This window comes from Sarcophilus harrisii, chromosome 1 (assembly GCF_902635505.1).
Source record: "Sarcophilus harrisii chromosome 1, mSarHar1.11, whole genome shotgun sequence".
Classification (NCBI taxonomy): domain Eukaryota; kingdom Metazoa; phylum Chordata; class Mammalia; order Dasyuromorphia; family Dasyuridae; genus Sarcophilus; species Sarcophilus harrisii.
Window position 1 is genome coordinate 192715586 of NC_045426.1, and position 25105 is coordinate 192740690.

At 33.6% G+C, this 25105-nt stretch overlaps 2 protein-coding genes across 6 annotated transcripts in view; one reads left to right on the plus strand and one right to left on the minus strand.

Moving 5' to 3' along the window:
• RIOK2 (RIO kinase 2) overlaps positions 1 to 1482 on the minus strand; it is a 31375-nt gene extending 29893 nt beyond the window's left edge. Inside the window, exon 1 of the mRNA XM_003759486.4 lies at positions 1341 to 1482. Coding sequence (XP_003759534.1) covers positions 1341 to 1406 — 66 coding nt within the window. The 5' untranslated portion in view covers positions 1407 to 1482. The remainder of the gene's footprint in view (positions 1 to 1340) is intronic.
• An 81-nt stretch (positions 1483 to 1563) lies between these two features.
• Positions 1564 to 25105, plus strand: part of LOC100925754 — a 205356-nt gene continuing 181814 nt past the window's right edge. For all 5 annotated transcript variants that reach the window (XM_031968144.1, XM_031968102.1, XM_031968117.1 and 2 more), the window contains exon 1: positions 1564 to 1859. The gene's annotated coding sequence lies outside the window, so the exon portion shown is untranslated. The remainder of the gene's footprint in view (positions 1860 to 25105) is intronic.

A 25105-nucleotide genomic window follows, 5' to 3' on the forward strand; every position in this document is an offset into this window, starting at 1 on the left:
ATTAAATAAAAAAAAATAAAATAAAAGAGGGTTTGGGAGGGAGATATCACAGAATTTAAAATGTAAGAAAAGAATAAATAAATAGAATTCCTTTACTATTTCCATCTATCAATCAACAAGTATTTACTAAGCTCTAATTAGATGGCTAGGTGAGAACTTAGAATCGTCAACATCTGAGTTCCAATCTTGCCTCACACCCAGGACAAGTGACTTAAGACTTTAAGCTCCTAGAGGGGGAAAAAACGATTTCCTTCCTTTTATTTGTCTCCTCAGAGTACTTTAGCACATTTTCGGTCTTTCTCAATCATGTCTCTGATTTCTGATCCAGCTGGGGTTTTCTTGGCAAAAAGACTGGAGTGGTTTGCCATGTCCTTCATCTAATTTTACAGATGAGGTTAAATGACTTGGGGCAAGAGTCCCATAGCTACTAAGTGTCTAAGGGTAAATCTGATCTCAGGAAGAGGAGCGTTCCTTGTAATCCTTTACTTATCAGTGTCTGACAAAATCATAGGTGCTTAGAAAACATTTAGGTGACTGACAAGTTTAACCTCTGTTTCCTCATCTGCGAAAAGAGAAGGAAAACAACAGTACCTCTAAATTGCAAGGTGACAGAGAAGATCAAAGGAGACAATACGCGTAATGGGTTTAGCAAATGTAATATTTATGCCCACCTGCATTTTTGATTTCCTTCACAAGCTAATTGTACAATATTTCAGAGTCTGATTCTTTTTGTACAGCAAAATAACGTTTTGGTCATGTATACTTATTTGTATCTAATTTATATTTTAATGTATTAAATCTGCTGGTCATCCTGCCATCTAGGGGAGGTGTAAGAGGTGAAAAATTGGAACAAGAGGTTTGGCAATTGTTAATGCTGTAAAGTTACCCATGCATATATCCTGTAAATAAAAGGCTGTTAAATTAAAAAAAAAAAAAAAAAAAGAAGTCTTATGTAAGTAAAAGCTCAGCCCGGAAGCACTAAAGGCTACTGTAGCTACCCCTAGGGGCGGGGCGGGATTCCACAGTCCCCTACCCCGGCTAAGCGCGCCCTCGGCCCTACCCACCCGAGCCCCAGAGACCGGCTCCCCAGGCCCACTCTCCGCAAGACGACTTCCAGAGAATCAAAACCACTCCGGGTCCTTGCAGGAGCCTTACGGGCGCGTGGCCGCATAAACGCCCCCCCCCGGTTTTCCGGGACATTCAGTCCGGGCAAGTCCGCTCCTTTTCTCTTGACAGCCCGGATCTCCGGTCCGCGCACAGCAGAGGGAGATAAAGCAGCAGCGCCCACTGGGCTGGGGTCGGGAGATGCTGGGGATGGATGTCATCCCCCCGGGTCTTACCGCGGTCAGAGCTCTGAAGTCGTCCCGCGTCAGGTAGCGCAACTTGGCCACGTTCACCTTCCCCATGGCTGCTCCGAGAGACAATCCGCGAGCTGATGCTCCCAGTACGCGTGCGCGAGAAGCCTCCTGCTCCTGCGTCCTTTGGCTATCGGGTCCTTGTACATATAGAAAACCCCAGGATTTTCCTTTCGAATTAAAAAAAACACGCGATATTCTTCGTTTCGGGAAGCAGATAAAACTACAGATTTAGTATTTGCCACAGTTAATCAAAGACGTCGAATTTAAATCGGGAACTTGGGAAAGTGCTCTGAGAGGTTTATTTTTTTTTAATCTGCCAGGATTGGCTACCTAGGTGAAGCGTCCTCTGGGGGGCGGGCCCGGAGATTGACTGGTAATGGGTGTAGTAGGTTCCTCCCAGCTAGCTTCCGTTTTTGCCTGCTCTCCCCGCGGTCTCCCCAAGAGACTAAAAGAGAAGAGTGAAAGTCAAAGCTGAAGGCTTCGAACCTAGAGAAGATAAAGGTAAATACATAAATAATAAAATAAAACCAGTTTGACCCGGAGGTTAAAAGTCTACGTCCTGGGTAGCTCTTGCTCGGGTAAAATGCTGCTCGGAGGGGTGAAGACGCGCCACTGGGTTTTGGAAAGGGGGTGGACTCGGGAGCCCTAATTCGAATCCTTGAAATGACATTTACCCGCTTGCACACGCTCGGGCTTAGCGTGTCGTCACCTCTCTCAGCCCAAATCTCACAAACGCAAAGTTTGACATTATGAAGCTTACATTGTAAAAAGTGAGTTTGTTAGTGAAAGAATACGCAATAGCTGTCGGTAGTAGGAACGCACATTGGAGAGAATTAATACTCAATTATCACGTAATCATTCATTTTTGTCTAAGGAAGGAGTTGAAGGGATAGGGGAAACGATTCCAACTCACATAAATAACGCTTATTTAGATTACAAATGTTGCTCTAATTTGGGTGCTAAGAGGTTAAGACATAAATTACAAACTATCCTTTATAGGAATGTGTCGGTTAAAGGGAAAGAAGCTGTACATTGAAGATAGTGATTTTTTTTTTCAATAATATTTTATTTTTCCAAATACATGTACTACAAGGTAGTTTTCAGCATTCATTTTTTAATATTTTATTTTATTTAATAGCCTTTTATTTACAGGATATATGCATGGGTAACTTTACAGCATTAACAATTGCCAAACCTCTTGTTCCAATTTTTTACCTCTTACCCACCACCCCCTCCCCCAGATGGCAGGATGACCAGTAGATGTTAAATATATTAAAATATAAATTAGATACACAATAAGTATTCATGACCAAACCGTTATTTTGCTGTACAAAAAGAATCAGACTCTGAAATATTGTACAATTAGCTTGTGAAGGAAATCAAAAATGCAGGTGTGCATAAATATAGGGATTGGGAATTCAATGTAATGGTTTTTAGTCATCTCCCAGAGTTCTTTCTCTGGGCATAGCTGGTTCAGTTCATTACTGCTCCATTGGAAATGATTTGGTTGATCTCGTTGCTGAGGATGGCCTGGTCCATCAGAACTGGTCATCATATAGTATTGTTGTTGAAGTATATAATGATCTCCTGGCCCTGCTCGTTTCACTGAGCATCAGTTCATGTAAGTCTCTCCAGGCCTTTCTGAAATCATCCTGTTGGTCATTTCTTACAGAACAATAATATTCCATAATATTCATATACCACAATTTATTCAGCCATTCTCCAACTGATGGGCATCCACTCAGTTTCCAGTTTCTAGCCACTACAAAGAGGGCTGCCACAAACATTCGTGCACATACAGGTCCCTTTCCCTTCTTTATGATCTCTTTGGGATATAAGCCCAGTAGTAACACTGCTGGATCAAAGGGTATCAGCATTCATTTTTTGTAAGACTTTGTGTTCTAAACTTTTTTCCCTTCCTTCTTTATCTCTCCCCTCGGCGGGACAGCAAGCTGATACAGGTGAAATATGTGAAATCCTTTTAAAAACATTTCCATATTTGTCATGCTGTGCAAGAAAAAATCAGTCCAAAAGGGAAAAAACACTAGAAAGAAAACAAACAAAAAGTTGAAAATACTATCCTTGATCCACATTCAGTCTCCATAGTTTTCTCTCTGGATGTGATTGGCTTTTTCCATCCCAAGTCAATTAGAATTGCCTTGAATCTCAGCATTGTTGAGAAGAGCCAAGTCCATCACAGTGATTCCACTATTCTTTTTTTTTAAGTAATATTTTTTAAGCAATATTTTATTTTTCTACATGCAAAGATAGATTTCAACATTCACCTTTGCAAAACCTCGAATTCCAGTTTTTTCTTCCCTGAATCTCAGCATTGTTGAGAAGAACCAAGTCCATCACAGTGATCCCACTATTCTTTTTTTTTTTTAAGTAATATTTTATTTTTCTACATGCAAAGATAGATTTCAACATTCACCTTTGCAAAACCTCAAATTCCAGTTTTTTCTTCCTCTCTTCTTCCCTCCCCAAGGCAGTGAGCAATCTAATATTGGTTAGACATGTGCAATTCTTTTAAATATTTCTATATATGTCATGCTGCACAGGAAAATCAGATGAAAAGGGAAAAAAACACAAGAAAGAAAAAAACAAGCAAAAAAACCAACAAAAGATGAAAAATTATGCTTTGATTCACATCCAGTCTTATTTCCCTATCTAGATGCAGATGTCATTTTCTATTACAAGTCTGTTAGAATTGCTTTGAATCATCCCATGATTGAAAAGGGCCAAGTCCATCACTGTTGATCATCACATAATCTTGTTACTATGTAAAATATTCTCTTGGTTTTGCTTATTTCATATAGCATCAGTTCATGTACGTCTTTCCAGTTTTTTTGAAATCACTCTGCTCATCATTTTGTATAGAACAATAATATTCCATTACCTTTCTATACCTTACTTATTCAGCCATTCGCCAGCTGAGGGGCATCCACCCAATTTCCAGTTCCTTGGCACTGCAAAAAGGGCTCTTACAAACATTTTTGCATATGTAGGGCCTTTCCCTTCTTTTATGATCTTTTTGGGATACAGACCCAATTGAGACCCTGCCGAATCAAAGGATATGCACAATTTTATAGCCCTTTGGACATTGCTTTCCAAGTTCCCGAGTTAAATTCAACATCTTTGATTAACTGTGACAAACACTAAACCTGCAACATTTGTAATCTAAATAAGGGTTATTTATGTGAGTTGGAATAGTTTTCCCTATCACTTCAATCATTTTACAGTTCCACTAAGAATGCATTAGTATCCCAGTTTTCCCACATCCCCTCCAACATTTATTATTAGAAGTTAGTGAATCTTGAGGTAATTGTTGATTTAGTTTAGAGAATTTTGTCAGGTTCCTCACAGAATTTTTCTATTTATTTATCCTTTGCAATTAATATTGATGCTTGTTTACAATGATCTATATAGTGGTCTTTTTGCTTAAGCTTATTCTGACTAAATCTTTCTTTATGGGATGGTCAAGTTGTTAACTTTGAGAAAAGTATGAAACTAAATCCTCCGACTCCTTTATTTACTTCACCAGGAAAACTTTGATATTATTTGTCACCAGGATTATATTTTAAACTTTTTCACATTGGTAGGCTAATCCTATTGTGTTCTCTGGCTCTTGAGAACCTAGAGTCACTTTCTTGTTACAATGAGGCATCAGAGTTGGACTTTTATCGATAAGAATTTGAAATAATAGAATTATGTTGCAACATTTAGTAACATATGGTATTATTTCTTGCCATTATCTCAGGATCTCATCCTGTATCCCTCTTTCCTTTTACTACAAAAAGCTAGAAAGAATTTTCTGCAATCTCTGAATCTACTTCCTTACCATTCATTCACTTTTTAATTTGCATTCTGCTGCAACCATTGAATGAAACTGGTCTCCAAAAAAAAAAAGTTTCTTTACTGTTTAAACCGCATAGTTTTTTCTTCATCCTCACCTTCTTCATCCTATCAGTTTATATGATTTAATCTCAATTGGGCCCTTATTTCTATTCTTTCATGACTGACTTCTTGCCAGACTGAATTACTAGATATTTTCTGAACCCAACATTGTACCTCCCTGGATTGTCATAGATTTTCTTCCATGCATGGACTATAGTGTATAATGCTATCATAATTTCCCTTTCATTAAGGTTGAAATCTGCAAAATTTAATCTTTACTTATCTTTCTGTCTGAAGGTATTCATTTCTTGAATACTTTAATCTTGCCTTTGTCTCCTTCAATACTAACCTTGTATTATACTATCATGTATAGGCTTTATCCTCCAAAGATATTCCAAAGATCTCTTTGAGGGAAATGATCATTTCATTTTTGTCTTTTTATCTCTAGTGTCTAGCTTGATGCTACACACACACACACACATATCTATCCACCCACATACATATATATATATATCTAGAGAGAGATATACTAGTCACTTAATAAATATTTGTTGAATTGAATGCTTATTATATAAGGGATATCAAATATATTATAAACTTGACATATTTGAAAATATACCTCTGCTGTAGTGTGTATACATATATAAGAACACATATGAACACATATGCGTACACACACATATATATAAAATAATAGAATTAATGCTGCAACATTTAGTAACATATGGAATATTATTCCTTGCCATCATTTTAGGATCTTATCCTGTATCCTTCTTTCCTTTTACTGTAAAAAGCTTAGAAAGAATTATCTGCAATTTCTGAATCTCATTATATATATATATATATATATATATAACTTATCTTCCCTCCTCCCCAATATTTAGTCGAATAATCTTTAGCTTGAGCTACCTCTTTGGGGTAGAGTTTTTCACTATAACTGGAATGGGATTTTGGAATGTTGAATTAACATGCTAAGTATGAAGGTCCCTTCTCCCACTGATGTAATATGTTGTTTTCTTCCCAAGTGAGACTCCCTGTGTCCTTGGAAATCAAGATAGGTACCAGTCACTTTGCACTAGGCTGAGAAATTGCTTAGGCAACTAGAGTTTTTGTAGATTATAAGTAGATTATCCTATCTTCATAGTTTAATAGTTCCCAAGGGAAAAGACTGTAGTTTTTGACATCATCTTAACCTGAAAGTGACCATAGGTTCTTAAAGGCTAGGCCAGAGAGTACAATAGGATAAGCCTACCAATGTGAAAAAATTTAAAATATAATCCTGGTGACAGATAATGTCAAAGTTCTTCCTGGTGAAGTAAATAAAGTAGTTGGAGGATTTAGTTTCATATTGCTCCCAAAGTAGCTACTTGACTATTCCATAAAAGCAGGATTCAGTAAGAATAAGTTAAGTAAAATGACCACCATAAAGATCATTGTAACTTAAGCACCAATATTAATTGCAAAGGATAAATAAGTAGGAAAATTCTATGAGGAATCTGACAAAATTCTCTAAACTAAATCAATTACCTCGATTAACTTTCTTTAATATAAACAACTTTCCCTTTTCCCAAACTTTGACTTGACCCTGCCCATTCTCTATACTTCCTTCCCTTTCACTGACACATTCTTTTAAAGGATAGTTTGTAATGGTTGCCTTGACTTCTTAGCACTTAAATTAGAGCAGCAGTATGTATTAATTTGAATGAGGGTTACATATGCGAGTTGGAGAAGTCTTAACGTGATGGTATTATTTAAGGTGATAGATAATAAAAATTTGTTTTTTTTAATAAAGAGAAAGGGTGAGATTTGAGTTATATTATGAAGGAATAAATGGCAATAGTTGATAGCTGATGGGTTATTTGGGCTATGAGATGAAAAGTTGAATATAGTACAGGTTTTTGGACCTGTGAAATTAGAAGAATGGTTATGGGGTTGACAGAATTAGAAAAGTCTGGTAGAGAATTGGATTTGGAAAGACAAGACCTCTGTATCCAGTGGTCACTGAAAAACCCCTTCCACTGAGAGTGTAGAGGACAAAGGATTGGCTTTTCTGGGTTATGATTCACTTTTTGTCATTGAGGAAAAGTGACATCTAGTCCCTGTGGGAAAAGGGGGGCAGTCCCTCATAAGATGATTCTAAAGGAGGAAATTGGTATTATATTGGACATGTTTAGTTTGAAATGCCAAATAGGAAGTTGTTGATGTGGTACTAGAGCTCTGAAGAGACTGGGACTGGATACGAGAGTCAGTTGCCATGGATATGATAATTAAATTTATGGGAACTTATGGAGTCACTGAGAAATAATATGGAAAAAGAGGACCTAGAACAGTGTTTTGGGATACACATATAATTAAGGGGTTAATTATATATACACATATAATTAAGGTTCAGGTAGAAGGAAAGGAATTGTCAACAGTGTCAAATGCTAGAGAGTTGAAGGATCATGACAATAACAAGGATTCTAGCCTTAATTCCTGAATTATTATTATTAATAATAAAAACATTTATATTGTGTTTTAAGTTTTGTAAAGAACTTTGCAACTATTGTTTCATTTTATCCTTACAATCCTGGAGGCTAGATACTATTATTATCCTCATTTTATAGGTAAGGAAACTGAGGCAGCCAGAGATTATGACTTGCCCAGCATAATACAATTTGTAAATATTTGATGCTGGATTTAAACTTACTGCTTTTTATCCTAACTTATGTGACTGAAACTTTAGGAGATAGGAGCAACTCTAGGAAAATCAGGGCTGTAGTACAGATGATGACATTTTCCACAAAAGTTACTGAAACTCATTAGATCATTTGTACTTAGATAGTTAAGAAGTCATTGATTATGTGCATCTTTACTTGGGATCCAAGTTAGTGAAATCAACCTTGTTGCTAGGTGTTCAGTATTCCACAGCTTATGATCTAGGAAACCAAATCTTTGCCTCTTTATAAAAAGATTTTTAATGAAGAATTCCTTAAGTTGTAAGTCTATATTCAGGACACAATATTCTAAAAATTAGAAAAATTTTCATATCTATCTCTAATTTTTGAACCTGTGTGAATAGTTTACTTTCATTTTCCTCATGCTGTTGGTCTAATTTTTCTGGGGGAAGTTTGAGGCTTCCAGGGAATGCTAATGTTAACCTTTCACACACTCTATTGAGGTAATTGGCCATGTATGGTCAGGAATGTGGCAGCCTCAGTGTGTCAGAGTCTTGTGCAGGGCTTCCCTCTCTATTCATTATTCTATTCCTACTTCAATACAATGTTGTTCCATATCAGTCATGCAGCTATATATTTTCTGGCTTTGTGAGAAATACTGAAAAGTTAGATTTCCACAGAATATGTTTTCAGGAGAAATTAACAACTGCAAAATTCTGATTAAGGCTAGAAATTGGTTTAAACAGGACAGAGTCACTGACTGGGAGAAAGCTTTTCTTTATTGTGCTTGCTTAACAGGCTCATTACATATTATCTTACATATTATTAATATTACATATTACCCCACATAAAATTAGAGCCTTATTAACTGAACATGGGATGTATAAACATGGAGGAGGAACATGTTTAGGAGCAGCATGTAAAGGGTAGTTGAGGAAGGAACTAAACAATCTGTTCTCTGAAAGGAGGGTACTGCCATGAACTAATAGCATAAAGTTTGTCTTGCTTCTGTGCACAGGGTTCCCTCTTCCAAGAGAGGAGAAGAGGCCTGCTTCTAGCCAGAAATGTCCAATTCCTCTGGACTCTCTGTAATATGCTTTTCTTGAGACCTGAATTTCAGTGTCAGGTTGAATATGAAACAGAAATTCTAGTGATTCAGTCATGGGATTAGAACCAAATGATACATTTAAAGAATATCTAACATTTAACAAAATAAGGTTTATTTAACAATAATATGGAAAGAATTTTCTTTTTTTCTTTTTTTAATATATTAAATTTATTTATTTATTTACAAAGCATATACATGGGTATTTTTTTCCAACACTGACTCTTGCAAAACCTTTTGTTCCAAATTTTCCTCTCCTTCCCCTACCCCTTCCCCTAGCTGGCAGGTAGTCCAATACATGTTAAATATGTTGAAACACATGTTAAATCCAATATATGTATACATAGTTATATAGTTATATTGCTGCACAAGAAAAATCAGATCAAGAAGGAAGGAAAAGAAAAACTGAGGAAGAAAACAAATGCAAGCAAATAATAACAGAGAGAGTGAGAATGCTATGTTGTATTCCACACTCTGTTCCTATGGTTCTCTCTCTGGGTGTATATGGCTTTCTTCATCACTGAACAAGTGGAACTAGTTTGAATACTCTTATTGTTTTTTTTTTTTATTTAATAGCCTTTTATTTACAGGATTTATACATGGGTAACTTTACAGCATTAACAATTGCCAAACCTCTTGTTCCAATTTTTCACCTCTTACCCCCCCCCCACCCCCTCCCCTAGATGGCAGGATGACCAGTAGATGTTAAATATATTAAAATATAACTTAGATACACAATAAGTATACATGACCAAAACATTATTTTGCTGTACAAAAAGAATCAGACTCTGAATTATTGTACAATTAGCTTGTGAAGGAAATCAAAAATGCATGTGTGCATAAATATAGGGATTGGGGATTTAATGTAATGGTTTTTAAAATACTCTTATTGTTGAAGAAAGCCATGTCCATCAGAATTGATCATTGTATAGTCTTATTGTTGCCGTGTATAATGATCTCTTGGTTCTGCTTATTTCACTTAGTATCAGTTCATGTAGGTCTCACCAAGCCTCTCTGAAATCACCCTGCTGGTTGTTTCTTACAAAACAATAGTATTCCATAGCATTCACATACCATAATTTATTAAGCCATTCTCTAATTGATGGCCATCCACTCAGTTTCCAATTTCTTGCCACTACAAAAAGGGCTGCCACAAACATTTTTGCACATGTGAGTCCCTTTCCCTCCTTTAATATCTCTTTGGGATATAATCCCAGTAGAAACACTGCTGCATCAAAGGATATGCACAGTTTGATAACTTTTTGAGCATAGTTCCAAACTGCTCTCAGAATGGTTGGATCCATTCACAGTTCCACCAACAATGTATCAGTGTCCCAGTTTTCCCACATCTCTTCCAACATTTGTCGTTATCTTTTCCTATCATTTTAGCCAATCAGACAGGTATGTAGTGGTATCTCAGAGTTGTCTTAATTTGCATTTCCTTGATCAATAGTGACTTGGAGCATCTTTTCATGTGACTATATATAGTTTTAATTTCTTCATCTGAAAATTGTTCATATCCTTTGACCATTTATCAATTGCAGAATGGCTTGAACTATTATAAATTTCAGTCAATTCTCTCTATATTTTAGAAATGAGGCCTTTATCAGATGTAAAAGTGTTTTCATGGAAAGAATATTCATTACATACCTTTGATTTAATTGAGTACAGTTCTCCTTCAGCATTTGGCAAGGTGTATCTTGAGACTGATATTATAAGGCCCTGCACTATGTTGGGCTAATGTTTACTTGAAAGGTACTGAAACTGTCCTTAAGATTTTGAAACTACACTTAAGATTTAATTGCCTCAAAGGAAAGGGGCTCAGGATAGTGCTGCTAGTTGCCTGGTTCACAAAAAAGTCATGAAGAGCTTCAATAAGATTCTCATGTTTGACAGGAAAACTATATGAGCAACATAGAGCCAGGGGAGCTTAGCTGTTAAACTGTTAAAAATGAGGTCCTTGATGAATAGTTTTGCTTAATATTCAATAACCAACTGAATTTCCTTTTGTTAACTGTTATTAGAAGACTAACCCAAATCTGTATACTTGCTAATAGTCATGCAAAATTGGTTCAGAGAGATCTTGTTGTAGTAAAGAAAGGTGTTACAGAGGAATGAGAACCCTGATTCACCTCCATGCCCTTGGTGTTCCATTTAGTGATCCCTCTTGTGATGGCTACTGCTCACTGAGAGATAGTCTCCATTATTACTGAGAGATTAGAGATTAAACTGTAGGGCCATTTAGCAACTAAAGACTCAAGACACCTTTGTGATCTCCAGAGATCATTGGAAAACTCCCCCAAAATACTTAGAGGAGCAAGGGGTGGCATTTGTTAGTAAAAGGTTTACTTTATAGCATTGAGGTGAGGTGACATTGTCTACATAGCCTTTGTGGAGAAAAGGGTGATGTCCCTCATAAGATGCCTTTAAAGGAAGAAATATTTTATATCATCACCACCTTATGTAGAGAGAAGTTCTGAATGGTGGGCTAGATGATCTGAATAGTGGTACAGCATGATTATTGATATTGTTTTGCCTGAAAGAGAGTAAGGAGTTCCTAATTACCTTACTAAAGATGACCCTGACACATAATGAGCATGGGTAAACATGGACGACAGTGCAGAAGGTATAACAGTTTTTACTGATGCTGCTGGTGCTACTTCTACTCATGGCCACACTCTGTCACTGTGAACTGCAAAGATTTGGCATTGCTCACAACTTGGACCAGATAGTATAGCTCTTGAGTCTGGTCTTTCTGAAATAAAATTTTTGGTTTTGGTTTGACCATGTGTGATTCATCACTCAGGGGGCCATTATATTGTTTTGTTTTGACCATATTTCTTGTTTAGTTTTTTTTTTTTCTTTTAGTGTTGGCTTGTCCAGGTTTCTAATATCCCCAGAGCCAGGTTTGTCTAGGAATTGCTCTGAAACCATTTTAATGGTGGAAGTTACCATACTTAAAGAATCTTATTACTAAGAATAGGTATGGTGGAAGCAATATCCTTAAATTTGCCCTATGTAAATTAAATGAAATTTTCACTAAACGTTGTTGAAATTGTATTCAAATTTTAATTGTCTTCAACTACTTAGGACTAGGCTGATGCCATAGCTTTTTGGTTGGTTGGGGTACAAAAAGTCAGAAGGATTTCTTCTGAGGACCTGATACTTGATTGCCTTAGATGGGCAATATGAAGGCATGAGAACTTTATTCAGCTTAATCAAGATCATATATTTGCTGGGTATCCCTGTTGAGTTTCTCATGATATGGTCCTCACTTCTTCCCCACAGTGTCTAAGGATATTTTCTTTTGTTAACTGTTAACTGTTGCTTGAGTGTCATTTCATTCCATTCTTGAACTTAAACTTCCAGGAAATTGACCTGAATCAGGTTTTTCCTGGATCTGATTAATGTGCTTGTTCAGATTTATGTGTCAAAATTTTAGGTACCTTGACTTTTATACTTGGGCTTCCCGGAAATTATGTCAGTCAGTAGTTACAGCCTTAGTTCCCTGAATCAATTAAATATCACAGTTTCATTGCTTTTCAGGGAAAAACTAATCTGTTTTGTTTTGGGGGACAATTTAATCATTTTATTAACAAAGCCAAAAGGATAGTCATTTGGTCATTTCTTTTAGACCAAAGACAAATACTTCATCAAGTGTTTCTTGGGATTTTTAAGGGGAGAAATGTGAAAGAAAAAATGAATGATACTTGACAAAAATCAAAGGGGGCAATCCCCTTTGATAACATTGACAAAATCAAAGATGATAGTAGACATTACAGATAAAAAATACAAAGGGAAAAAGTAGATGTCTCCTTTTCTCTAGAAACATCTGATGCAGTCCTGTGCCTCTGGTCTGTTCTTCTCTAGTTTAGGTCATTTGTAGAAGTTACCTACAAAATTGATCTCAAACAAATTTCTAATTTACTTTGCCAATAAACAGGTAAGATAATGCAAGTTAGCTCAGATCTTGTGTCTTTTTCAAGTTTGGAATCTTTTATTAGACCAGGAAATTCACAATTTTTCCTATCACCTATACCATTGAATGGGATAAACTGTTTGAAAACCTCTCATAAGAATGTGGCCTTGACCTATATCCTAATTGTGACTTGAGACTTTGCAATAATAAGTTGAGCTATAGCTAAAAGCTGCAGGTGTTCTATTATCTTAAATAAACATCTTCCTCTGTTCTTTGCCCCCCCCTCATTAATATTTAAATAAAGTATGTTCTGGGATTGACATTTAGTTTCTGGGTAAATTAAAACTCCAGCCAATGGGAGAAAAGGCTGGGGAGTGGGGGATCCTATGTTAGGGTCTATATAATCCTGTACTTGCAGCTTGTGCTTTGCACTCCTCTACTGATACCTTGTCTATTGATAGTTGCCCTTCCTCATGACATATATAATCTTTTTTTTTTTTTTTTTTTTTTTTTTTTGCTTTTTACCTTGAGAGTCTCTGATTTTAATTTGGGGAAGTATTGCTGTCCCACATACCCTCTTTCTCTCTATCTACCAACAGAAATAAGCCAACATTGTAAGATATATTCCAACACAAAAACGAGTTCATCTAAAGTTGCCAGATTTACCTAAAGTTAATAAAATTAGCTTATATAAAGACTTAAATATTGTTTTCTAACTGCCATCCAACATGATTATAGAAAGTCATCATAACAGAACAGGGACATAAGGTAAAGTGTTCCTTTATTTTGATATCAATTCGAGGCAAAAGTGATGTAGATGGCCATATATGAGCCAGATGCCATACTGGGAAGAAGTAATCTAATCTATGTTTCTGGAACCTTAGAACTTATTATTCTTACCATACCTTCATAACTGTTCTATGGCTTAATAGAAAGTTACATTTGTGAGAAAATTCACCTTTTGCTCAGTCTGGTATCAAATTTCTCCGAATATAACATGGTCATGAACAATAAAAACAATAGGTTGTTTCCTAGTTGGCAGATTGTGAATCTTGGAACAGCAACATCTTCCTCACACATGGGGCTCCCTCAAGAGTTTCCCAAGGTTCAAACTATTTAAAACCATGTTGCAGGAGGGTTATTTCTCTTTCTCCCTGTCCCCCAGATAAAAATCACTATTCTCTTCTTGCCTGGTCAACATTCTTGCTTCTATTTGCTGCATGTCATCCATAAAACCCCCTATCTTCAATACTATATTTTATCCACAGAAAAATCTTGCTGACCTCTTACATACTTTCTATATCAAACCTATCATGCTTTTTCAATTTGATAATATCTTTCAGACCTTATTCTTCCCTGTATAGCCTTTGATATACTAGGTCATCTCTAGAGCTTGAGTACTGGAATAGAACTCAATTGTCATTATTATTATTTATGGAACTTATCATTAGCTCCAACTAAAATGAATATTTAATTGACATTTAATTTTTATTCTTTTTTTTTAAGATAGTAAGAAAGTTCCTGCTATAATACCTACAAACAGAATAGTGCCAGTTGGGTAAATAATTATCAAATTGATAAAATAACAAGTACCAAATACTGTCAGACAGGAAATTCAGTAGCTAGTTAGAAATGAAACAGTTTATATCTTGAGAATCAGATCTGAGTAGTGGCAGAATGCCAGGAAAATAGATTCCCAAATTTGGAACTTAGAAATCCAAAATCTTGAAGTTTTCAGGGAAGGTACTCTTTATTTGTTATGAGATTTGAGCTTGTTTATACATGTGTTTTGTCAGAAATTGCTGATAAAATGGAGAAAGGTTTGGTTGGAGAAGTGTGTTTAAAGTTCCTGACTGAAGCTCCTATCTCTTTGTGAATACTGGGAAATTGAAGAATCAGGAGGTGGAGAAGCATAGCAATGATAATTGAAATAAATGAAAGTTTTACCAGGTGACTTAAAGATCTATTGTTTGAGAACTTCTCTCTGAGCCAAATGTAAGATGTAATGTCATATAGAAAATAAATTATTATAGAATAGTGAGAGACATTATTAGGAGTAGTGATGTTTAAGGTAACTTCATTTGGGAAGGCAGTTCAAAATTTTCAATTCAACAACATTCAGAGCAGGGATGGCTTTTGATTAGGAGAATCAATCAGGTTCTAGTTCCACGTAGTGAAGCCATTTGTGGACCAGGTGCCCAAGATCACTGTAGTTGTGGTGGTGATAGGGAAGGTGGAGATCTTAGAGTTTTTGATACATATATGTGGCAGGGGACTATTTTGATTGAGAAAGCATGCCCTTAGATTTCAGTTCCCTGAGACAAAATCCTCCTTGATCTATTTTAATCATGGTTCTGAGTATAGGATGAAAGTCTCTCATATAATTTAACTTTAAAGACATCATAAAAGCAAATTATTATTTAAATTTTTAAAATTTTGCAGACAATTATTTTAGAAAATGCAATATAGTGTAATGTTACTCTTATAATTTCCTCCCAGAGTTTAATAGTTTGTAAATGATGCATTGCTCTCTTTGATATAAAAAATTTTATTGGACAATCAATAATATTTATTGCAACATGCAATATTTAGCAATATGCTTCTTGTTATATGTACACTAGATATCTTAGCACTTTGTTTGCAAAACACCACTAGTTTAGAATCTTATCAGCATTTCTGTTAGATATAAACAACCGATTTAATGTTTGTTGTGCTTTCTGCAAAGAACTCAAAGTAATTTATACATAGTTGTTTTATATTCATCTATCCAAACTCATTTTTTTTTCAAAATAGAACTCATATTTCTTCTGAAATCCTCTCCTTCCAGACTCTCATATTTCTTTTGAGAACCTCAAGTTCACAGCTACACTAACTATAACTCTGATATGCTTTTCCAGTCAATTTTGTATTACTCTTCTCAGAACCTCCTTGTTAAATCTAGAGGCAGCTGGTGGCACAACAGATAAAGTACTGTCCTTATAATCAGAAAGATTTGGATTCAGATCCTATCTTGCTTACTAGTTGTTTGATTCTATGCAAGTCACTTGACTTTTGCTTACTTTGATTTCCTAAACAATAAAATAGGTATAGTAACAGCACTGAAAGAAATGACTAACAGCCAAAGAATGGGATGATCCACAGTTCTTCCATTCTTCTAAAGTCCTGATTTTAAAAAGTTCAGTCTCTTGAAGGGCGCAACCTTTCTTAATTATTTATGTCCATATAGTTTCTTTTAATGAAAGAGAAAGTAACTTTGATTAATCAAGTTGCACAGATGTGAGTTTTGTTTTCCAGAGTTGCTGATCTTCTCCCATTTTCTCTATAAAGGCATTCCACTGAGCTTTAATGCTTCATTGAATCAGCTATGCTCACTTTAACCAGTAACATTTCAGAGTTTAGCTTCTGGTTTATCCAGATTTTTTTTTATATCAGTGATTATCTAATAATGATTTTTTTTGCCCTATAGAGATCAGAGTAAATAGAGATTTTATTTTTGAAGTACTATCTTGAAAAATTGGAAGACATATATATATATATATAGCTAATAAATTTGTCCACATGTTAAATTCTGTGTAACTTTATGAATTTTGACTTTGGACAAGGAATATTAACTTTTAAAATATTTTCCAGGATGTTTAACAGACCCTCTCTTATAACTGCTCTTCTAGCATAGGCTACTGCTTGACTTCCTACTCTAGTTAAATATTTTTAATATATCTCCTCTAACATGGCTTAATATAGCATTCTTTAATATGAAGCCTTTTTTTTTACTCACAAGGAGTACTTATGAAAGTAGCTGTGTTAAAGTTTCAGAAGGAAATGGTCAGAATAAATAAAGAATATTAAAAATGAGGTGTTCAGAAATGTTAGGTTGTTTAATTGGCTAAAGAGTATTTCAAAAATATCAGCTGACAAAACCAAAAAAAGAAATAAAAATGGAAATATAGTTGTTTTAAAAGTCTATCACTTGAAAACTTATGATAATGAAGAATCTGTAATCACTTAGCATTTTATAAAGAAATGTGATAGTTTAAAAATATATGTGTAGTACAACTAGAATTGTGAAAATGGGTGCTAGTAAAGTCTAATGAATGGTCGTAATCTTGCCAGACCTACAAATACTGCACATTCCTTTCTGAAGGTAGATTTATAAATTCCCCAAAATGCTTGTTGAAAGTATGGCTGTACATATACTAGGCTCTTTCAGTCTAGAATTAGAAAACCACTGTTCTCTGGTTACATGAGCATGGTTACCATATTATTGATGCAGGTGTCCTTTTTCAAATGAAAAAAATCTAACAGGTCTCCTTAATTTTAGATTTTGTTGTTGAATTCCTACCTCTATATCACTGCTATCTACATTCAAGGAACCTTGGAAAGGGACAGTATTATTTCCACAATTACGTTGAAAAACTCATAAAGTACACACAATAACAATCCAAACTTTTTAGGATAAATATTTATGGAGAAAATGACTGGTTCACAAATTGGTGATCAGCCATGGTTGGCCCTCACACTTTGGTTGCTTATATTGTTTTTCCTGAATCAAAGATTTATCTATATGAAATAAAGCCAATTTTTGTGAGTTTTTAAAATGTCATTTTGAAAATTACAGCACATAACAACTTCCTGTTTTTAGAACTCATGGTAAATTTAGTTTTAGGGATGAGTATATTTTAGAACTATATCTTAATTATTCAGGAGGTGATTACACATTTTGTGAATTACCTATTTCCTAAAGTGTCATAAGATAGAAAGTCAAGAAGTCAGGAAGATGAGTTTAAATCCTGTCTCAAACATTTAGCTGTGCAAGAATGAATTTGTCTTTCTGAATAGCTTCCTTCATAGGGTTATTGTGAGGACCAAATGAGATAAAATTTGTGAAGCACTTTAAAAGATCAGAGTGTTCTGCAAGTACTTTTTTTTACCTGGCTTGGCCTTTTCTTTCTGTCATGTTCCCTAACTTTGGCTACTTTATTTAATTGCAGTTCTATCCCAAGTGGATAGGTCAATTGAGAAAAGACAAAACATGAATTGAAAAATATTTTAGATTAAAATAAAAAGTCTTATTAAGAGGTTAAAGGTATTGACTTGAATATGATGAATCATTCAGGAATTTAATTTTTCATTTTTTGTTTCACTTGATCCTTAAAATAATTTTGACATCAGAGTAAATCTTGGAATGCAACAACCACAGACATTTATTACATCAGTTCTGCTCTACACCTACTCACTCTGTAGATACTCTAAAGAATTGAGGGATATACAAAATTTTAAGTTCCTCATAGAACTTGTGTCCTACTAAACTTATACTTTCACAGATAACTATAATACAAAATAATATGTGATTAGTTTTTTATGAAATTATGAAACAAAATACTTTGTCAAGACTAAGGGAGGTAGATTTTCACTGATTTGAGGAGGAATTAAGCACGGAGGAGGTAGCTTTTAAGTTGGATTTTGAATAATATTATTGTTTTTCTTCAGTTGTGTCCAAATTTTTGTGATCACATGAACTTGTCCATAGGGTTTTCTTGGTAAATTCTGGAGTCAGTTCCTTTTCTATTGTGTTCCCATTTTATTGGTGAGGAACTGAAGTGACTTGGGGTTAAGTGACTTGCCCAGGCTTACACAGCTGGTCTAAAGCTGGATTTGAAGTCACATTTTTCTGTCTCCAGACCTAGGACTCTATTCACTGTACCACCTGGCTATCTCATTTGAGTAGTATTTTATATAACAATTCAACATGTAAAGAGGATAAGAGAGGAAATTCTAGGTGTAAGTTGTGACTAAACTTATGGAGGCAAAAGAGCAGAGGACATGTTATAGAGACAGAGTTGTCCAATTTTTTGGAAAATAAGGCATGTAGAAAAGAATGATATGAAATATAGTTGGAAAGGTCAAGGAATGGGCCTTAAATATGAGATAGAGGAGACTGAACATGAGACAGTATGTTATAGCAGAAAAAGATCGTAATTTAGAGATCTGTGTTCAAATGTTACACTTGATACTATTAATGTAATCCTTTTAAATCTTTCTAAGCCTTAGTTTCCTAATTTGTAAAATGAAAATAAAGTACTTAAAGCAGGTGTAACAAAGAAGTGTATGCCAAAAAATGTATACATAAATGTCAGATATGATTGTTATTATTCATTAAATAGTTGGGAGCTATTGAAGTCTTCAGAGTAGAAAAATGACATGTAGATCTCTATGAAAGGAACCCCCCCCCCCCCCCGAAACTGTGTGGATGAATTAGAGTGGATAGAAAATGGAAGGGATAAAATTTGTAATCATAGACTTGATGCAGTAGTCCTGGTGAGTGGTATGAGTATTTGTAAATAGTGGTGACAGAGTTGGTATAGTAAAGTGTATGTATATATATATATATATATATATATATTTATAAAATTGAATTTAAAAGCATGTTTTTGATCCCATAAGCTTTTTATCTTTAACTTTAAAATATTAAGGGAAAAAATGAAAAAAAAATTCTACTTCTAGTCCTGAAACCACACTAAAATTCAGTAATCATCAAAATCATTTGTGTTCCTTTGCAAAATGGAAAAGAGATTGGTGGAACAAATTAGGCAAGAAACCATAAGAAGTAACTCAATAATTCAAATATCACATATCCTATAAATACAAACATGTAAATTACATAGGAAAGAACTCTATTGACAAGAACATATAGGAAAATTAGACAACAGTTTTGCAGAATTTAGGTTTAGATTTACTATATATATTACAGTATATTTAAGATGAATATGTACCTGGATATTAAAAGTCATGTTATAAAATGAGAAGAGAAGCATGTCATTTAACTGCCACAGTGGTAATTAGGGGGTGAATCCTTAACCAAATGAGAGAGATGACAAAAAAATAGTAATTTCAGTTAAATAAAATTAGAAAGATTTCTCATAAGCAAAGTTAATGTAGGGAAGCAATTGACTAGGAAAAAATCTTTACATCTAATATTTTTAACAAGGGTCTGATACACATATTCACATACATCTATATGTGTTTGACACCCAGCAAAGAAGGGGTCTTCATAGGCATGGAGAAAAGGTGATAGGTTGTAAGGTTGGATCAGGAATATTACAATTGGCTGTATTAAGAAAGGTATACTGGCATTCAACTGAGGTAACCATACCCCTCTCTAACAATTTAGGAATATTATTTTATGGGCCCCCTATGGAACCCCAAATGGGACCCATGTTGTCTCCTTGGAAGAGATAATTATAGAAAGACAAGGGTAGATGACCAATACATGTTAAATATGTAAAAGTATAAATTAAATACAATATAAGTATACATGGATGACATAACTTTTAAAAATAGTAAGTTAATATGTGGGGCTAACAAAAACAGATATCCAAGAAGTATCCTAGGGAGTACTAGTATGAGAGATCATAATTTTTTTTAAACTTTTAAACTAAGTTTAAACTAATTCATAGAAAAATCTTAATTCCTGAGCTCAACTCAAGGCTATGGAAAGATGATTTTTAGGCAAATGTAACTTCAATGATAAAAGTCTTTAAAAAATTAATTGTAGAATCAATACTATAGGAACAAAGTAAAAGCTAGAGGCGGTAGTAATTTTTATCTTTTCAGGTACATCTGGAGAATCGTGGTGAGTATTATTAGCCAAATGCAATATACATGTATATATGGATACAGACACTATATATGCACTTGTATTTATATGCATATATAGTATGTGTTTGTGAATATGTATGTACATTTATGTATATCTATCTATTTATCATTTAGAGGGCCATGAAAAATCCACATATGTGTCTATATAATATTGAATCCTGCTCATATTCACCATATACTTTTCCATTGCTCTTTGAGTGATAATCATTGTTAGTTTTTTTTAATATTCAATTTTACTTTTTCAGTCTTGAATTCTCTCCTTTCCCTCTCCCTCTCTCCTACCCATTGAGAAGGTAAGAAAAGCAAAACCCATTATAAATATGTATCATCATGTAAAACAGATTGTTGCATTTACTATGTCCAAGAAGAAAAAAAAAGAAGAAAATATGTTTTAATTGGCACTCTTGAGTCCATAAGGTCTCTGTCTTGAGGAGGATAACATGTTACTTCATGAGTCTTTCAGTATTATGGTTGGTCATTGTTTTGATGAAAATGACTAAGTCTTTTAAAGTTAGTTATCTGAAAATATTGCTGTTATTAAATAAATTGTTCTTTGATTATGTTTACTTTGCTTCGTATCAGTTCATGTGAGACTTCCCAAAATCTGAATAGTTCTTCTGAATGAACTTCTGAAACCATTCCCTTCATCATTTCTTGTAGGACAATAGTTTTCCATCATATTCCTACACAATAACTTGGAGCCATTCCACAATTGATAGACATCCTCTCATTTTATAATTCTTTGCCACCACAAAAAAGTATATAAATATTTCTGTACTTATGAATTACTTTTCCCTTTCCCCCTCTCTCTTTGTTATCTTTGTTAGTATATCTCTGTGTTAAAGATGTTTTAACAGTTAATAGATTTTTAGACATAGTTCCAAATTGCTTTCCAGAATAATTGGACTAATTCTGAGCTCTATCAACAGTGTACTAGTTTATAGCTTAGTAATATTGTTTGAAATCTGGTGCTGTTTATCTTCCTTCCTTCTCATCTTTTTTCATTGATTATTTTGACATTTTTTACTTTTTGTCTTCCCAGTTGAATTTTGTTTTATTTTTCTAGCTCTAAAAAATAATACTTTGGTAGTTTGATTGAAATAACACTGAATAAATAAATTAATTTAGGTAGTACAATTTTTATTATATTGGCTTATCCTAACCCACAAGGAATTAATATTTCTTCAATTACATAGATACATTTGTAGGCAATGTTTTGTAATTGTGTCCATATAATTTCTTTGTATGTGTTTTTGCAGATTCTAAAATAGCTTGTACTGTATAGTGATTTTTAATGACACTTCTATTTCTTATTAGATTTTGTAATATATAGAAATGCTAATGGTTTGTATGACTTTCTTTAAATACTGCAATTTTGCCAAAATTGCTAATTGTTTCAAATAGTTTTTAGTTATGTCTCTAGAGTTCTCTTAGTAAACTATCACATGATGTTGATTTCCTCAATTTCTTTTTCCTATCATGTTGTTATGGCTAGCATTTCTATTAAAAAGTAATGGTGATAACAGATACCCTTTACCCTGAATCTTATTGGAACAATTTCTAGCACATGCTCATTACAGATAATGCATGCTCTTGGTTTTAGATAGATTATAGTTTTTAGCATTGTTAGTAGGAAAGGACATATCTCATGAAAAGATTTTTCTATACCTACTTAAAAATCATATGGTTTTGGTTGGTTTGGTAAAATTAATTTATAAATCTATCTGGTCTTTGGATTTTTTCTTTTATTTTTTTAAAATAATAGCTTTTTATTCTCAAAATATATGCAAAGATAGTTTTCAGCATTCACCTTGCAAAAATCTTGTTCCAAAATTTCCTCCTTCTTTTCCCCCATCCTTTCTGCTAGATAACAAGTAATCCAATATATGTTAAGCATGTGCAATACTTCTATACATATTTCCACAATTATCATGATGCACAAGAAAAATTGGAACAAAAAAATGAGAAAGAAAACTTAGCAAACAACAACAAAAAAAATGCAAACACTATGTTGTGATCCACACTCAGTCCCCATAGTCCTTTTTTGGATGCAGATGACTTTCTCCATCACAAGTCTATTGGAACTGGCCAGATTTTTTCCCTTAGGTCATTTTTGACTTGTCCAGTTTCTTTTTCTAAGATTGAGTTACTTAATTTTTTTTCTTGTCCTATTAATCTGCACAGTTTATATATTTTTCCATAAATATTCATCCATTTAATTAAGATTGTAAGTTTTATTGGCATATAATTAGACATAATGGCACCTAATATTTGCTTTTATTTCCATTTCATTGCTAATTTAAATTTTTTTTTGATAATGGCTTATCTATTTTGTTATTTTAATAAAACCAGCTTATAAAGTAATCTTATATAGCAAGTGATTTTTTTTAAAGGAAAAAAAGAAAGAAAACAATCAGCAAAAATGATCAATAGCTTAAAAAAACTCCAGAATATATACATTCCACACCTGTGAGAGTCCCACACCTGGGGATGGGAGGTGGGGGTGGGATGGGGGGAAGTGCTCATTCAGTATATCTCCTTTCAGTCAAGCTTGTTTTTTTTTTTTTTTTTTTGACACTGATTTTCAATTATTTTGTGATGGTTCTTTCAATTTACATTGTTGTAGACATTATGTATCATTTGCTTGGCTCTGCTCATTTTATTTTATATCAGTTCATCTAAATTTTTTCAGATTTCCACTCTGAATTCTGATGAGGATTAAGAAAACATACACTTATAAGTAATATATATATATATATATATATATATATATATATATATATATATATATATATATATATATAATCTTTTGCCTTTGAGTTTTATCCTAATAGATAAATCTATGTGAAATAAGACCTTGATTTAAAATTTTATTTTTTAATGAATTGCCTTATAATTTAGACCTATGTCATTTCTTTGTATCCATTCTGGTATATTTTATTTGTTTGTATTACCTCTTTTTGTTATTATGGTAAAGCATATTTTACCATATGCTTTATCATATTATAAACACTGGTGGCTCCCCATCACCTCCAGATTCATAGATACAATCCTTTATTTTCTTTCAAAGTCTTTCATAACCTGATCTATTCCTACTATTGCAATTTTATTTTACACCTTATTCCCCTTTACATTTACTTTTAGTGATCCATTGCAATTAATCTTTTGGTTTCTTGTACATAACATTACATTTCCTTAACTGTCAAGTATTTTCACTGGTTGTCTTCTATGCCTGGAATTATCCCTCCTCATCACCATCTCCTGGCTTTCCTGAAGTTTTAGCTAAAAAGGTCCTTCCTTTTGTAAAGAGCCTTTCATTATTGTTCTTAATTTTAGTACTTTTGAGATGATTGCTGTCTATAGCTTGTTTGTAAATAGTTATTTGCATGTTGTCTTACCCATTACATTGTGAGCATCTTGAGAGCAGGTACTGTTTTTGCTTTTGTATTTCTAGTGCTTTGCTTTCTAGGCTTTGTGGGTGCCTACTAAATGCTTTTTGATTTGATTGTAATTAAAACATGACATGTTCCTGATGAGTACATTCTAGTGGTATTTTTTGGATTCCCAGATTTCAAAACATCAATTAGATCTTTCTAATATATTTTATAAGAAACATCCCCAAATTAGGTAATGCAATAAACTCTGAAACACAAACTCTTTTTGTTTGACATAGTGTATATACACACTTCAAATTTAGAAATAGACTTGTTTAGTAAGTTCTCAAGTCTTATTTTGTTTTTATTTTTGTATTTCTACTATTTAGCCTAGAACCTCATATCTAATAGATTTTTAAATAAATATTTATGAAATTTTATTTAATTCAAAGTCAGTTCTATTTGGAATTTATTGGAAATCACTTTTAGATATTTATTCAGTGAACCTTATAATCATAGTTTTTTTTTCAATTCACTGTAAATATCTGGAGTAGATTTTATTTCTTCATATAATGACAATTTCTCAGTGACATATTTCTGACAATTTTTTTGAAGTTATACTTGCTTTCATTATTTATTTCTGTAAAAATCACCTACCTAGGAAACGCAAATGGTTTTGTAAAATGCATCTATGGATAATTGTACCCTTAAATTTTTATAATCAATATAAAAACAAGAAAATTGAAATAGAAATTCTCATGATTATCTAATGATAATCTGGGCTCATTTTTGGACTTACTACTTGACGCTTTGCAAATACCCATATTGTGCCAAATTCATTGGGACAGGTGCCAACATCAAAATCTACATTTACTGCCCTTGATTAATAACATAGGCCTTCTTGTCTTATTAACATTTGCAAATACAATTTTGTTGCAGAAAACATTTTATACCTCGTATATGATAAAAATAATATTTTAAAATTCAGTAAATGAACTAACATAATTAAATAATGATAAGAATTTCATAGAAAGGAACAAACAAGAAAAAACTTCAAATGAGTCACCTTTGTCTGCATAGTCAGAGTATCAATAAGAGTTAAAATCAGAATATATAATAAACAAGAATAATAATGAGAA